The following is a 15,461-nucleotide window of genomic DNA, read 5'->3' as shown; positions in this document are numbered from 1 at the left end:
AAAGGTCAAAAGGATGGAAACTAAGCCATGTTCCCACACAGTCCATGCCTTTCAAAGGTGGTGAATAGATCCAGCACTTTCCTGGTTGCGTTGTTGTAGGTTTTTGGGGGGCTATATGTCCATGTTCTAGAGGCATTCTCTCCTGACGTTTCGCCTGCATCTATGGCAAGCATCCTCAGAGGTAGTGAGGTCTGTTGGAAGTAGGAAAATGGGTTTATATATCTGTGGAATGACCAGGGTGGGACAAAGGACTCTTGTCTGTTGGAGCTAGGTGTGAATGTTTCAACTGACTACCTTGAGTAGCATTTGATTGCCTGGCATTGCCTGGAGCAATCTTCTGTTGAGAGGTGATTAGTTGTCCTTGTTTGTTTCCTCTCTGTTGCTGTGCTGGTGTAATTTTAGAGTTTTTTAAATACTAGTAGCCAGTATTAAAATCACCTCTCAACAAAAGATTGTCCCAGGCACTGCCAGGCCATCAAATGCTACTCAAGGTGGTCAGTTGAAACATTCACACCTAGCTCCAGCAGACAAGAGTCCTTTGTCTCACCCTGGTCATTCCACAGATATATAAACCCTTTTTCCTAGTTCCAACAGACCTCACTACCTCTGAGGATGCTTGCCACAGATGCAGCCGAAATGTCAGGAGAGAATGCCTCTAGAACATGGCCATATAGCCCGTAAAATCCTACAGCAACCCAGTGATTCCGGCCATGAAAGCCTTCGACAATACTCTCCTGGTTGTTTTTAAAAGGCTCCTATTTTGTTCAATCGTCGGCTCTGATTATTACCCCAAACTTACCTTTCCAATGAAAAATTAAAAACCCAGCCATTCCCACATCATGAAAATCTGAGCCTCTATCACGTCGCTCAGCGTTGGTCACTATCTGACCAGTGCACCAGTGCCACACACAGGGCTACCTCTCCACTCATTTCTAGGCTATCTGTATGAGAAAGACGTTGCATAGTGAGTTTTGTTTGTGTCTGCCTGCCGGCCTAAATATCAGTAAAGAAAAGTTTTGGTGAACAGCAGTGTGGGTAGGTTAAAAAAGCATTGTTGGCTAGCAACGTAGCTCTGACCCCACATTTGGCTTGGAAGAAGCTGACTCTATGATCCAACAGTCGTTTTCTCATATGGAGAAAGGTTTGCAAAAAATGTCTTTGGTAAGACACAAGCTTTTCTGGGCCTCAAGCAGACATTTCTGAACAGGAAAAAATAATGTAATTTAATGTTGCCCTAACTTGCTCCCAACACTGGGAACTCATCCAGCATGATCTTTGGTCCCAGTGCATCCACCAGGACGTTCTCTTGCACACACGTTGAACAACCTACCCCAAGATGTATATGGGTGGATTGCACCTTGCTGATGCAGCCCATGTATAGATTTGCAAGAAGAAGCAAGGTAACATAGCTCTCCAACTGTTTTCAGAGCAACATCTCAGACACGGATGAAGGCTGAGGCTTAAGATTTGCAACAGAGCTGGAGAATATTTCCCCCAAATCTAATGCAATTGAACAACCTAACCCAAGATGTATATGGGTGGATTGCACCTTGCTGATGCAGCCCATGTTTAGATTTGCAAGAAGAAGCAAGGAAGCATAGCTCTCCAACTGTTTTCAGAGCCATATCTCAGACACGGATGAAGGCTGAGGCTTAAGATTTGCAACAGAGCTGGAGAATATTTCCCCCAAATCTAATGCAGTTTAACAATACTTGCGTATCGATCATCTCACGAAAGAGAAAGGAAAGGCAGGAGGCTGTTGGATCCCTGCCCAAGTCTCCCAAACTTTGACACCTAAAACTTGATTCCTCCAGATCTTCCAATTCCTGAATCGCACAGTAAAGAGCACAAAGGGAAACAGGTTCTCCCCACTGTCATTTTCGTTCCATTTTTTAAAAAAGACCTTCTTCTTTGTGAATCCCTGCCTCACTTTCAAATGTCCATGATCCTGATCATCTCTTCACCTTACTACCTCAACAATACGCACCCGGAGGCGACGTTCTCCAACTCTCTCGTCTTGGAGATCAAGCCGACTTTCTCTATCTCTCTCATCCTGGAGGTCAAGCCACCTGCCAGGTGATGCCTGAAACAAAACTGTTGTTATTATTTTTCCTGCTTGCAATGGACACCCTGGAATTCACATTCATGATGCATCAAGTCAGAAGATCCATCCCAAAACAGCTCCTGCTTGCAGCTAAAAAGAGATATGTCCCTGATATCTAGCTGTGCCAATATGTCAGGCACCTGAAGGCACATTTGTGGTGGGCTGGAGGCGGGAGTGGAGATCGTGGAGCTATGGCACGAAGGGGGAGCAGTGCTTTCTTCATATGGCCTCCTTCCTTCCTGCCTGCATTGGCTGCCCGCCCTCCAGCTTCAAATGCCCGGCACGAGCTGGTGCGCTAAGCAGACACGTTTACATCCCTGAGAGAAATGGCACTGTGGACGGCTTCCGGGGACCTGTCCTCGTACCCAACCGCCAGGGCCTCTGTGGTAACTGCCGTCGTGTCCATGGCAAGGAGCGGGTTCAAGCCCTGCGTCAAGATCTGCTGGATGGTTTTCCGCAAGTTGGGGTGCAGCTGGTTCTGGGTCTGATAGAAAACTTCTAAGGCAAAGGACTTCAAGGTGCCAGTGCAGAGGTCCTCGTACAATGGGATCGTGTACATCCGGGACATCTGTAACAGAACAAGCGGGGCATCATTCAAAAGATGAGGAGGGAAGAAGTAAGAAGGACAACAGTCAACAAAAATGACAGAGCATAATAAGTAAGGACCTAAGCTCAGGAAGCCTAACAAGATAGATTCCAACAGGGAGAAATGTATACTTATTATTATTATTATTATTATTATTATTATTATTATTATTATTTGAAACACAACAAGATGAGTCCACAGCAGACACTCTGCTGGCTGTTGTATTGGATCACACGTCGGACACTTCCCAAGTGTCTAGGACTGTGTGATGTATCGGCGAATAATGCGTGCAGATCCCAGTAAGGTGGCCTTCTGCAGCTGGCAGGTGGTAATTTTGTCAGTGCCGATTGTGTTTAAGTGCAGGCCAAGGTCTTTAGGCACTGCACCCAGTGTGCTGAGCACCACTATAATTATTATTATTCGAAACACAACAAGATGAGTCCACAGCAGACACTCTGCTGGCTGTTGTATTGGATCACACGTCGGACACTTCCCAAGTGTATAGGACTGTGTGATGTATTGGTGAATAATGTGTGCAGATCCCAGTAAGGTGGCCTTCTGCAGCTGGCAGATGGTAATCTTGTCAGCGCCGATTGTGTTTAAGTGCAGGCCAAGGTCTTTAGGCACTGCACCCAGTGTGCCGATCACCACTATAATTATTATTATTCGAAACACAACAAGATGAGTCCACAGCACACAGCAGGCAATTATCTGCTGGCTGTTGAATTGGATCACACGTCGGACACTTCCCAAGTGTCTAGGACTGTGTGATGTATTGGCGAATAATGTGTGCAGATCTCAGTCAGGTGGCCTTTTGCAGCTGGCAGATGGTAATTTTGTTGGCACCAATTGTGTTTAAGTGCAGGCCAAGGTCTTTAGGCACTGCACCCAGTGTGCCAATCACCACTGGGACCACCTTGACTGGCTTGTGCCAGAGTCTTTGCAGTTCAATCCTTAAATCCTTATATCCAGTTGTTTCTCTTCAATCCTGCTGTCACCTGGGATTGCAACATCAATGATCCATACTTTGTTTTTTAACACGATTGTGAGGTCAGGAGTATTGTGCTCCAGAACTCTCTCTGTCTGAATCCAGAAGTCCCAGAGGAGTTTGGCGTGTTCATTCTCTGTAACTTTTTCCGGCTTGTGATCCCACCAATTCTTTGTCGCAGGCAGATGGCACAAAATTGTTGTTGTTGTTGTTGTGTGGTTTTTCTGGCACTGTATATTTCTGCCGCTTCTGTGATGGTTCATTTGTATTTTGATTCTGTAGCCCACTTGTCAATGGATGTCCAGAATCAGCAGCATCCACCGCGGTCCTTCTTATCCTGGGCGTCGACCGAGCAAGTATAGATTTCATTTTGGTTTGTTTCTCCATCGTGCTAATGGGTTAGGTGCTCTTAGGTCCACTCTTCAGCTGACCTCAAAATCGAACTGCAAAGGCTCTGGCATAAACCAGTACAGGTGGTCCCAGTGGTAATTGGTACACTGGGAGCCGTGCCAAAAGATCTCAGCTGGCATTTGGTAGAAATAAACATTGACAAAATCATGATCTGTCAACTGCAAAAGGCCGCCTGACTTGCATCTGTGTGCATCATTTGAAAATATATCACACAGTCCTAAACACTTGGGAAGTGTTCAACTTGTGATTTTTGTGATATGAAATCCAGCATATAGATCTCATTTGCTGTTTTTTGTGTCAGTAAAATAATAATAATAATAATAATAATAATAATAATAATGGTGTTTTAATGGGTTCTTGTGGGTTTTTTTCGGACTATAGGGCCATGTTCTAGAGGCATTTCTCCTGACGTTTCGCCTGCATCTATAGCAAGCATCCTCAGAGGTAGTGAGGTCTGTTGGAATTAGGACAATGGGTTTATATATCTGTGGAATGGCTGGGGTGGGGCAAAGAGCTCTTCTCTGCTAGAGCTGGGTGTGAATGTTTCAACTGACCACCTTCATTAGCATTTGAAGGCCTGGCTGAGCCTGCGAAAATCTTTTGTTGAGAGGTGTTAAGATGTGCCTGGTTGTTTACTACCTCTGAGGATGCTTGCCATAGATGCAGGCGAAATGTCAGGAGAAATGCCTCTAGAACATGGCCCTATAGCCCGAAAAAACCCACAAGAACCTAGTGATTCCAGCCATGAAAGCCTTCGACACTTTGACACAGAGGTGTTTTAATGGGTGTTTTAATGGGGACTCGCAGTGGGTTAAACAGCTGAGCTGCAGAACTTACTGACCGAAAGGTCAGCAGTTCAAATCTGAAGAGCGAGGTGAGCTCCTGCTGTCAACCCCAGCTTCTGTCAACCTAGCAGTTCGAAAACAAGCAAAATGTAAGTAGATCAATAGATACAGCTCCGGCAGGAAGGTAATGGTGCTCCATGCAGTCATGCTGGCCACATGACCTTGGAGGCGTCTATGGACAACGCCAGCTCTTCAGCTTACAAATGAAGATGAACACCACTCCCCAGAGTCAGACGCAACTAGACTTAATGTCAAGGGGAAACTTTTACCAATGTAGTATCGTGTTTAATTGTGTTTTGGTTTTTTTATCATGTTTTTAACTTTATTTTGTTTTAGTCTTGTGTTAAGCCAACTTGAGACCCATATTAGGAGAAAGGCAGGGTATAAATTAAACAATTTGATTAATTAAAATCTGTTGACAGTTCATCTTGCTTTGCCATTGTTCTAACTAGGATAGGAAGCTTCAACGTGAAACTGATGATTCATTTCTAGGTCAAGACATTGCAAGCTTTGCCAAACTTGGTCCCTCCCAGTGTTTTGGATTATAATTTAAGGCGTTAGAGTATCAACCAATATCCAAAGTATGTTCAAAAACTATGTTCTAACATCTCAGTGGCTTGTATTTAATGAGAAATGGAAATGTTGACAAATTACCACTCAGCAAAAACTTGGCCAGGAAGACACTGTTTCTGGATTCGTTGCAGGCGACATATTTCAGCCCTCCATCACATCCCCCAGACAATATAGAGCTTTTTAATATAACCTATCAATCAATACCTGGTTTTCCAAGAAGCGCCGGACTTTGTGAAGGTCAGGGTAGTAGTCGTTGCGGACAATGATCTGCAGCCAGCGGATGCGAATCTCTGCGTTCATGCTGTCCAGGTGGGCCGAATAGCATTCGGAGAGCTTTGATATCACCTCTGAAAAGCACACGTTAGGAGGTTGAGAGTTAGTCCCAAAATTGCAGGTGGTTCAATGAGCTATCAAATTATCAGGCGTTCCTAACCATTTTGAACCAGAAACCAGTCTAAAAAGTAAATCTGTACTTCTGTCTGGTCACGTCTCCGGGTGTTATAGTCTCAGTCCATCCTCCAGGCATGATCATCAAGTTTGCAGACGACACCAAATTGGGAGGGATAGCCAATACTCCAGAGGACAGGAGCAGAATTCAAAACGATCTTGACAGATTAGAGAGATCATGGGCCAAAACTAACAAAATGAAGTTCAACAGTGACAAATACAAGACACTCCACTTTGGCAGGAAAAACAAAATGCAAAGATACAGAATGGGGGACAATGCCTGGCTCGAGAGCAGTACGTGTGAAACAGATCTTGGAGTCCTCGTGGACAACAAGTTAAACATGAGCCAACAATGTGATGTGGCGGCAAAAAAAGCCAATGGGATTTTGGCCTGCATCAATAGGAGCAGAGTGTCTAGATCTAGGGAAATCATGCTACCCCTCTATTCCGCTTTGGTTAGACCACACCTGGAATATTGTGTCCAATTCTGGGCACCACAATTCAAGAGAGATATTAACAAGCTGGAATGTGTCCAGAGGAGGGCGACTAAAATAATCCAGGGTCTGGAGAACAAGCCCTATGAGGAGCGGCTTAAGGAGCTGGGCATGTTTAGCCTGAAGAAGAGAAGGCTGAGAGGGGATATGATAGCCATGTATAAATATGTGAGAGGAAGCCACAGGGAGGAGGGAGCAAGCTTGTTTTATGCTTCCCTGGAGACTAGGATGCGGAACAATGGCTTCAAACTACAAGAGAGGAGATTCCATCTGAACATGAGGAAGAACTTCCTGACTGTGAGAGCCGTTCAGCAGTGGAACTCTCTGCCCCGGAGTGTGGTGGAGGCTCCTTCTTTGGAAGCTTTTAAACATAGGCTGGATGGCCATCTGTCAGGGGTGATTTGAATGCAATATTCCTGCTTCTTGGCAGAATGGGGTTGGACTGGATGGCCCATGAGGTCTCTTCCAACTCTTTGATTCTATGATTCCACCCAATTCTCTTATTTTCAGGACTTTATTTTATTTTAATTCATTTATAGCTGTATTGCCTCTCCTGTCCACCCTGCAAAACTCACCGTGAGGCAGCGGTGACCCATCCAGAAGCCTGTCCAGGAAAAGCACTGTCTGGAACGTCTGCCACTCGGTAATGTTGACGCTGTTTGCCGCAGACACCGCGTCCAGAGGCTCCGTGGTCCAGAGGCTGAAGAGGGTCTCCACGGGGCTGGTCAGACTGGATCCCTGAGATAAGTCTGGCTCAATTAAAGGAGGGCCCGTTGCATTGAGCCAGCGTTCGAACTCAAGCCCTGCAAGAGACACATCAACATGGATTGCAGGAGGTTGAAGAGAAGCAGACTCAATGCCTGTGTACAGAGCAAATAGGGACAGAGGGAATCCTGTGGTGCAAGCCTGCTTCCTTGTTTTTCACCTCTGTTTTTAAGATCTTTATAACACAATTATTTATTTTATTTATTTAGCAGTTTTGTATACCGGTCTCCTCACCTCCATCGAGGGACTCAGGCCGGTTTCCAACAAACAGTATTACAAACAATCATTAAAACATCATAATCCAAATTACACTAAAACATTAAAATAGCAAAGTACAGTCATAATTACAGTGGTCAGTCGTCATCCTAAAATCATTGTTTGTAATCATCCATCCATATCACAGGATCTTGACTCATTCTCAACTATAAATCCCAGCAACTGGTGCCTGGTCGCTGTAACGGTCTGGATGAGGGCAAACAAATTGAAATTGAATCCGGACAAGACAGAGCTACTCCTGGTCAGTCGCAAGGCCAAACAGGGTATAGGGTTACAGCCTGTGCTGGACGGGGTCGCACTCCCCTTGAAGGCGCAAGTTCGCAGCTTGGGTGTGATCCTGGATTCATCGCTGAGCCTGGAGCCCCAGGTCTCGGCGATGACCAGGGGAGCATTTGCACAGCTTAGGCTCGTGCGCCAGCTGCGCCCGTACCTCGGGAAGTCTGACTTGGCCATGGTAGTCCACGCTCTGGTTACATTCCGCCTAGACTACTGCAACGCTCTCTATGTGGGGTTGCCCTTGAAGACGGCCCGAAAGCTCCAACTGGTCCAACGTGCAGCAGCCATGATACTAACAGGAGCGGGACGCAGGGAGCATACAACTCCCCTGTTGTACCAGCTCCACTGGTTGCCGATTTGCTACCGGACTCAATTCAAGGTGCTGGCATTGGCCTATAAAGCCCTAAACGGTTCCGGCCCAAGATACCTAACTGACCGCCTCTCGACCTATGAGCCCACCAGGACTTTGAGATCTTCCGGGGAGGCTCTGCTCTCAATCCCGCCTGCGTCACAGGCACGGCTGGCGGGGACGAGAGATAGGGCCTTCTCAGTGGTGGCTCCTCGGCTGTGGAACACCATTCCCGTGGACATCAGACTGGCTCCTTCCCTGATGATATTCCGCAGGAAATTAAAAGACCTGGCTGTTTAAGAAGGCGTTCGAACAAGAAGTGCAATGATTGGTAATTGACTATAGGAATGGAACAACGGAAAATGATACTGGATTGTGGTTTTGACGATGAGACGACGCGGAATGGCTTTTGTAGTAATGATGATGTTTTTTGATGATGATGTTTTTTGTTAATGATGGACTGTGGATTATTTTATATTGTGTCTTGCATTTGGAACCTTGTTCTTTCTATGTTGTACACCGCTGTGAGTCACCCCCGGGCTGAGAACAGCGGTATATAAGCAAAGTAAATAAATAAATAAACTACAACTCCCAAATGTCAAGGTCTATTTTCCACAAACTCCACCAGTGTTCACATTTGGGCATATTGAGTATTCGTGACAAGTTAGATCCACAGAGGTAGGTGAACTACAACTCAAGATCAATGCCCACCAAACCCTCCCAGTATTTTCTGTTGGTCATGGGAGTCCTGTGTGGCAAGTTTGCTTCAATTCCATCAATGGTGGAGTTCAGAATGCTCTTTGATTGCAGGTGAACTACAAATCCCAGCAATTACAACTACCAAATGACAAAATCACACACACCCCCGCCGCATTCAAATTTGGGCATGTTGTGTATTTGTGTCAAATTTGGTCCAGTTAATGAAAATACATTCTGCATATCAGATATTTACATGATGATTGTGAAGTAGCAACAAAATAATGTGGTTGGGGGTTACCACCATACAAGGAACCGTATTAAGGGGTTGGGGCATTAGGAAGGTTGAAAAACACTGGTGTAGATAGACCACGAATGTCAATGGGTCATGCAAACTGAGTTACTTTTGATATAGTGTAAGCACCATTTTAATTTCCAAGTACACTATCACTCTGAGCTGGGAAATTAAAACACAAGGTGTTTTGCTTTTTGCCTTCATGCATTTATTTTTGCCCCACCTGTTTTGCTCTCAATGCATTGTTCCTTCAGTTCTGGGAAGAAAGCCAGGAAGGAATCCAAGAGGTCCTGGGCCACAACGCTTGTGAACTTGTACTTCTCGATATAGGCCTGAAAAGGAGGAAAGAAAACGTGTGAATGATTTGGAAAACATCAAGGGGAAAAAACAGGCAAAACATTCAAATATCAGGGAGGGAAAGCAATCATGGGGAATTAGCAGTAAAGCACCCACTTTACTGGGTGCTAGAAACAATATCATACGAAAGCTGACTGGCACAACCTGGGGATCACAACCAGATACAGTGAAGACATCTGCCCTTGCGCTGTGCTACTCTGCTGCTGAGTATGCATGCCCAGTGTGGAACACATCTCATCACACGAAAACAGTGGATGTGGCTCTTAATGAGACATGCCGCATTATCACGGGGTGTCTGCGCCCTACACCACTGGAGAAATTACACTGCTTAGCCGGTACTGCACCACCTGACATCCGCCGGGAAGTAGCAGCCAGTAGTGAAAGGACCAAGGCAGAGACATCTCCAGCTCATCCCTTGTTTGGGTATCAGCCAGCACGCCAACGACTTAAATCTAGACATAGTTTTCTAAGATCTACAGAGACACTCGCTGGAACACCTCAGCAAGCGAGAGTCCAAAAGTGGCAGGCCCAAACCCAGCACCTCAACCAATGGCTGATACCCAATGAGAGACTCCCTCCTGGGCACACAGAAGACTGGGCGACTTGGAAGGCACTGAACAGACTGTGCTCTGGCACCACGAGATGCAGAGCCAACCTTCAGAAATGGGGCTACAAAGTGGAATCCTCGGCATGCGAATGTGGAGAAGAGCAAACCACTGACAACCTGCTGCAATGCAACCTGAGCCCTGCCACATGCACAATGGAGGACCTTCTTGCAGCAACACCGGAAGCACTCCAAGTGGCCAGATACTGGTCAAAGGACATTTAACCAAATACCAAACTCACAAGATGTGTATTTTTCTGTCTGTTTGCTTTGTTCTGTTAGAAATGTAATATATAATGGACTGGTTGCTCTGACACGACAAATAAAAAGCAGTAAAGCAAAGGCAGCAGGGAGACAATCTATATAAATAAAAATACTCTGTTCATTTTGAGTGACATCATAACTCAAAATCCGCTGGACTAATTGCTGCCAAATTTGGCCATAGGTCACCTACTAACCCAGAGAGTGTCCATCACTTAAAAAAATTGATTTTGTCATTTGGGAGTTGTAGTTGCTGAAATTTATAGTTAACCTACAATCAAAGAGCATTCTGAACCCCACCAACAATGGAATTGAACCAAACTTGGCACACAAAACTCCAATGACCAACAGAAAGTACTGGAAGGGTTTTGGCGCATTGACCTTGAGTTTTGGAGTTGAAGTTCCCCTACATCCAGAGAGCACTGTGGACTCAAACAATGAAGGATCTAGACCAAACTTGACACAAATACTCAATATACCCAAATATGGATATAGATGGAGTTTGGGGGATATTGATTTTGCCATTTGAGAGTTGTAGTTGCTGGGATTTATAGTTAACCTACAATCAGAGAGCATTCTGAACCCCACCAACAATGGAATTGAACCAAACCTGGCACACAAAACTCCAATGACCAAAAGAAAGTACTGGAAGGGTTTGGTGGGCATTGACCTTGAGTTTTGGAGTTGTAGTTCACCTACATCCAGAGATCACTGTGGACCCAAACAATGAAGGATCTAGACCAAACTTGACAAAACCAGCAATTAGCTGGGTCAAGTTTGGTCTAGATCCTTCATTTGACACAAATACTCAATATACCCGAATATGAACACAGATGGAGTTTGGGGGATATTGATTTTGTCATTTGGTAGTAGTAGTTGCTGGGATTTATAGTTCACCTACAATCAAAGAGCACTGGTTACAATGCACTCTACACTGCTATAAGGTAAAGGTAAAGGTTTTCCCTTACATTAAGTCTAGTCATGTCCAACTCTGGGGGTTGGCGCTCATCTCCATTTCTAAGCCGAAGAGCCGGCATTGTCCATAGACACCTCCAATGTCATGTGGCCAGCATGACTGCATGGGGCGTCATTACCTTCCCACAGAATCGGTACCAATTGATCTACTCACATTTGCATGTTTCGAACTGCTAAGTTGACAGAAGCTGGGGCTAACAGTGGGAGCTCACCTCGTTCACTGGATTTGAACCGTCAACCTTTCGGTCAGCAAGTTCAGCAGTTTAACTCACTGCGCCACATTGCCATAGATACCAAATATTTCTACAGTGACTTAGATCAAATAGAGAAAGAAAGAAGGAACAAACACAAATGCAGAGGCCCTAACTTTCGGGTGCTGCCTCCCTTGCTTCCCTAGATATCCCATCTAAAGTGCACACAGGTAAGGGTCTCATCATAGACACACAAAGGTGGATACAACCCAGCCATGAAACCCAAATTACTAACTCGGAGGAAGGCATCAAAGCGCATTGGGTCTCCGCAGAGCTGAGACAGGTAGTAAACAAAGCAGTAACCTTTCTCATACGTGAAGAGGTTCATCAGATTGCTAGGATTCACACCTGGAGGAGAGGGAAACAACAACAATGTATTGGTAAGGATATACACAACACATGGCGCTCAAAGCCAAGAATACAAAAAGAAGGTCATTGTAGTTTATAATCTACAATGGGATGGGAACTAACTTCCGTTCTCCTCCCTGGATTCTGGATAAAAATCCATCCAATATTTATCAATGTGTTGGAGTTCAGCCTGTGATTGTGTTTCAAGATGATCAAAGGGCTTTAGATGTGGGGAATGATGTCACTGAGGGTCAAGTTGACAATAGTCTGGTCAATGATATTAATGCAGAGAATGACATAGGGACACCGGTTCAAAGTGTAGTTTCCCATGAGAATGTCCCTACAGGGTATAGGGATGATAGTTTACTCCCTGACCCACAGAGTTCCCAGGATTTGGGGTTTGAAAACAACTTGGCACCTGGAGAAACTAATGAGCAGATAGATAATGAGCAAATAGACAAGACGGATGGAAATCAGCCAAAACAGACAGCTCAGCCAAGGCCTTTGCCGTTCTGCAAGGCTTCGAGAGATAAGTTGGAGAGGCAGTCAAGGAAAACGAAACCTTTTCTGGGTGCTGGGAATAACCTAACGGAGGGATATAAAGTTTCCACTAAGGAAAATATAGTAAGACGAAGCATTGTTTCGGAATCCGGCAAAGTCCTTGTTCTTGTCCTATGGAAGCCTTGCTTGGAAAATTCATGTTAAGGATTTCTTGTTCATGGTTTCACTCTTTGTCTCTTGGGATTATTTACTTACTTTACTTTACTTTATTTGTATATCGCTGTTCTCAGCCCTTAGGCGACTCACAGCGGTTAACAACAAGAACAGCAAAAATTCAATGCTACAACAACACAGTATATAAAAACAATTAACATCATAAACACATTAAACCATCCACTTATATACTCATGCTGTGAATTAATGGTTTCCTGGTACTTTGGATTGTATTACAAAAGTCTGGATCTTACTTTTGAACTTTGCTGAACCCTACCTTGGAATATTTTGTTCCGGCTTATCTTCCTACCTTATTAGACTCATCTGTTTTCTTAAAGCATATTTTTACTTGGCAGTTTTCACTTATCTATATAAATAAAAGGTAATGTTCATTTGTGGGATTAACAGAACTCAAAAACCACTGGACGAATTGACACCAAATTTGGACACAAGACACATAACAACCCAATGTATGTCCTTCACTCAAAAATTGATTTTGTCATTTGGGAGTTGTAGTTGCTGGTATTTATAGTTCACCTACAATCACAAGGCATTCTGAACCCCACCAACGATGGAATTGAACCAAACTTGGCACACAGTTCTCCCATGACCAACAGTAAATACTGGAAGGGCTTGGTGGGCAGTGTCCTTTGGTTTTGGAGTTGTAGTTCACCTACATCCAGAGATCAGTGTGAACTCAAACAATGATGGATATGGACCAAACTCTACACAAATACTCAATATGCCCAAATGTGAATACTGGTGGAGTTAGGTGAAAATAGAATCTTGACATTTGGGAGTTGTAGTTGCTGGGATTTATAGTTCATCTACAATCACAGAGCATTCTGAACCCCACCAACGATAGAATTGGGCCAAACCTCCCACACAGAACCCCCATGTGGGCCACAGCAACATGTGGCAGGGGACAGCTAGTCTTCAATAAAAAAGGATTATTTTCCTATTCAACGTGTGGTGTTTTGAAGTCAAAGGGTTATTCCTGTTCTGGAGTGCAACACAATGGTTGCTCTCCATCCTGGAGAGAACTGGCTAGTGTGGTGCCACAGGTTCGGCCCTGGACTTGGTGTTGTTCAACATCTTTATCAATGACTTAATATAACGGAATAAAAATCATACTTATCAAATTTGCAGATAACACCAAATTTGGAAGGAGAGTAGCTAACAACTCAGACAACAGGATTAGACTTCAAAATGATCTTGACAGAACTGCACAAAAATTATCAAAACAAATTCCAACAGTGATCAATGTAAGGTTCTACATCTAAACAAAAGTCAACAGTGTGAAGTGGAGGCCGTACTATATTTCTAGACTACATCACTAGGAATAGAGTGTCCAGATCAAGGGAAGCAGTAGTTCCATTTTCTTCTGTTTTGGTCTTAGATGATCCCTTGTAGTTCAAGGATGATGGTCTTCCAGATGTGGTGTCTTGGTGGTGGGTCCGTAGGTGGCAGTGGAGCCCTATTCTTAATCCGCATGTTCTGCTGCAGTGAGGACATGGGCTTCCAGGTGGAAGGCGATCCTGGTCAGGGTTGGCTTGACGCGCCTTTCTCTTGGCACGTTTCTCCCTTTCGCCCTCCATTCGTGCCTCTTCGAATTCTACAGCACTGCTGGTCACAGCTGACCTCCAGCTGGAGCGTTCACAGGCCAGGGCTTCCCAGTTCTCAGTGTCTGTGTCTGTTCCAGAGTTTATCAGGTTAGTTTTGAGCCCATCTTTAAATCTCTTTTCCTGTCCTCCAACATTCTGTTTTCCATTCTTGAGTTCAGAATAGAGCAACTGCTTTGGGAGATGGTGGTCGGGCATCCGGACAACGTGGCCGGTCCAGCGGAGTTGATGGCGGAGGACCATCGCTTCAATGCTGGTGGTCTTTGCTTCTTCCAGCACGCTGACATTTGTCCACTTTAAGCCCATCTTTAAATCTCTTTTCCTGTCCATCAACATTGCATTTCCCTTTCTTGAGTTGGGAGTAGAGTAACTGCTTTGGGAGACGGTGATCGGGCATTCGAACAACGTGGCTGGTCCCGCTTTGGTCAGACCTCACCTGGAATACTGTTTCCAATTCATGAAGGATCTGGACAAGCTGGAACATGTCCAGAGGAAGACAACCAAGATGATCCAGGCTCTGGAATCTAAAGCTTATGAGAAAGGCATGTGTTGGTTGGAGAAGACTGAAAGGTGGTGCGATACCACTGTGACGTTAAATTTATATTTAAATTTAATGTGTTCAGGAAGAGAGAAAAGAGAATACAATAAAATAAAACAGGTTTTGACACTGTCACCCAGAACTACTCTGGCTCCTGTTTTGTAAAAGCAAGATGTACCTGGCTCCAGCTTAACCTGAAGCTTGCTAACAGGGTTGTCCTCACCAAGGAGCTTCATTTGTCTGTGGAGGGCATCAAGGCGGAAGGCAGTCTCCAGGCAGGTAAAAGCAGCACCTGTCCAAACATAAATGCACCCCTAAATTTAGATCAGGTATGGGAAAGATCAGGCATGGGCAAACTTCAGCCCTCCAGGTGTTTTGGATTTCAATTCCCACAATTCTTAACAACCTATGGGCTTTTTGCAGTCCAAAACACCTGGAAGGCTGAAGTTTGCCTGTAACTGGTATAGATCAACAGCAGATTTGCAGCTATTTAGCTGTCTAGCGCATTGCGAGTGGGCACAACTTGAACTCAATTAAGAATGCATTTCTCTCCTTACAATATTACTTGGGAGTCCTAGTGTTGTAGTTCAGCGTGATGGTAACGTTACTACTACTGGTAGAAGGGAGAAGATGTCTGCGCAGGAGTTAGAAGTAGAACAACAGCGAAAGCGCATTAGGGAGATCAT

The 15,461-nt window shown here is 44.8% G+C and overlaps 1 protein-coding gene across 1 annotated transcript in view; it reads right to left on the bottom strand.

Moving 5' to 3' along the window:
* Positions 1–597: 597 nt before the first annotated feature.
* Positions 598–15,461, bottom strand: part of RNPEPL1 (arginyl aminopeptidase like 1) — a 34,145-nt gene continuing 19,281 nt past the window's right edge. The window contains exons 6-11 of the mRNA XM_067466099.1: positions 14,954–15,067; positions 11,789–11,901; positions 9,329–9,437; positions 7,024–7,251; positions 5,712–5,854; positions 598–2,672 (exon numbers count right to left, since the gene is read on the bottom strand). Of these exons, the coding sequence (XP_067322200.1) occupies positions 2,400–2,672; positions 5,712–5,854; positions 7,024–7,251; positions 9,329–9,437; positions 11,789–11,901; positions 14,954–15,067 (980 nt within the window). The 3' untranslated portion in view covers positions 598–2,399. The remainder of the gene's footprint in view (positions 2,673–5,711; positions 5,855–7,023; positions 7,252–9,328; positions 9,438–11,788; positions 11,902–14,953; positions 15,068–15,461) is intronic.

Source organism: Anolis sagrei, chromosome 3 (genome assembly GCF_037176765.1).
Source record: "Anolis sagrei isolate rAnoSag1 chromosome 3, rAnoSag1.mat, whole genome shotgun sequence".
In the NCBI taxonomy this organism is placed as follows: domain Eukaryota; kingdom Metazoa; phylum Chordata; class Lepidosauria; order Squamata; family Dactyloidae; genus Anolis; species Anolis sagrei.
Note: the sequence above shows the minus strand (reverse complement) of the source record. Positions and strands in the feature narration are given on the sequence as shown.